Consider the following 1,418-nt stretch of genomic DNA (forward strand, 5'->3'; position numbering starts at 1 on the left):
TCACTATCTCACTCTCTCTCTCTCACCTTCTCCCCTCCTTTCTCTCCTCCCCAGGCAGCCTAAACAAGTGTAAACTCCACTGCAACTTCACTCGTTCACAACTTCATTCGTTCACTACTTCACTCATTCACTCACTCGCTCCTCCTCTCTCTCTCTCTCTCTTCCCTCTCTCCAGGTAACAAACGAGTGCAAGCTCAACTACAACTTCACTCGTTCACTACTTCACTCATTCACTCACTCCTCCTCTCTCTCTCTTTCCTCTCTCCAGGTAACATAAATGAGTGCAAGCTCAACTACTACTTCTTCCTGCTGGCGGGCATCCAAGGCGTGACGCTGCTCCTTTTCATTATCGTGTCCGTCAAGTATGACAAGCAGAAGGGGCGTCCAGTCAGCAGCCATGGGCCCTCCATGACCAGCTCCTGACCCCGCCCTCCTCTGAGGTCAGAGGTCGTTACATGAACCCCCCCCAAACACCCTCCACCCCTTAACCCCACCCCGACGTGTCATGGTCAGTGCCAAAAAGAAGTGCCTCCTCGTTTCTGAGTTTCCTCGTGTGTTTGGAGTTTTCTTTTCTTTTGTTTTTACAAAAAAAAAATGTGTGTTTTGTTTTGTTTAGCTTGTTTTGGGATTATTGTTATTATGAGGTTGGAAGTTTTGTTTGTTTTGTTTTGGGATTACTATTATTATGAGGTTGGAAGATCTTTGTATTTTTGTTTGTTTTGTTTTGGGATTATTATTATTATTATGAGGTTGGAAGATCTCTGTATTGTTGTCTGTTTTATTTGGATTCACTTTTCCGCTTTTTGAGGATTCCCCTTCTTGCACATTCACAGAACTTTTTGCACAGGGTTAACCTGCAATAGGAAGCGTCTTGCGAGAGAGTGGGGGTGGGCGGGTGGGTGAGTGTTGGGGTTATGGAGAAGTCTGTGTGTGTGGGTAGGGCTAGGGGGGATTGGATGTGGAGGACCTGAAGATGATGCAGGTGAAAGACATTTGGGATGTTGAGATTACAGCTGCCATGACCCCTATCATGCAGTGAAAATGTGTGGAAATGATTGTCGTTCTCTCTCTCACTTTCTCTGCCTCTCTCTCTCTCACTCTCACTCTCTCGATTACCGTGTTGGCGTTTTGAGACCCGGTTGTGGTGTGTCAGTTGTGGTGTAGAAACATGAAGTGCAGCACCTAAAGGAAAGAAAGCACATGTAGCTTCCTGATGGAGTCTTGTCACTTTAGACCGGCGGACAAGAGAAAGGCTCATTCTGTTGGATTGCTGATTTAAAGTTAATCAAACTACACAAATGTGGTAGTTTTGATTGGATTACTGGCATTGAAAAGCATTTCATCAACTATATGCTAGTCTGTTGTTATCTTATTTGTATGTTTGTTTGTTTTGTGTCTTTATTTTGTGTAGTTTTCAG

The 1,418-nt window shown here is 44.5% G+C and overlaps 1 protein-coding gene across 1 annotated transcript in view; it reads left to right on the forward strand.

The window, feature by feature from the left end:
- slc15a4 (solute carrier family 15 member 4) overlaps positions 1–461 on the forward strand; it is a 70,455-nt gene extending 69,994 nt beyond the window's left edge. Inside the window, exon 9 of the mRNA XM_076270196.1 lies at positions 269–461. Within this exon, the coding sequence (XP_076126311.1) occupies positions 269–423 (155 nt within the window). The 3' untranslated portion in view covers positions 424–461. The remainder of the gene's footprint in view (positions 1–268) is intronic.
- Positions 462–1,418: the final 957 nt, after the last annotated feature.

The sequence above is a fragment of the Alosa pseudoharengus genome, unplaced genomic scaffold (assembly GCF_046254945.1).
Source record: "Alosa pseudoharengus isolate Yale_2024_CS ecotype anadromous, Long Island Sound unplaced genomic scaffold, YU_APseudo_1.1 YU_APseudo_1.1_scf_6, whole genome shotgun sequence".
Lineage (NCBI taxonomy): Eukaryota > Metazoa > Chordata > Actinopteri > Clupeiformes > Clupeidae > Alosa > Alosa pseudoharengus.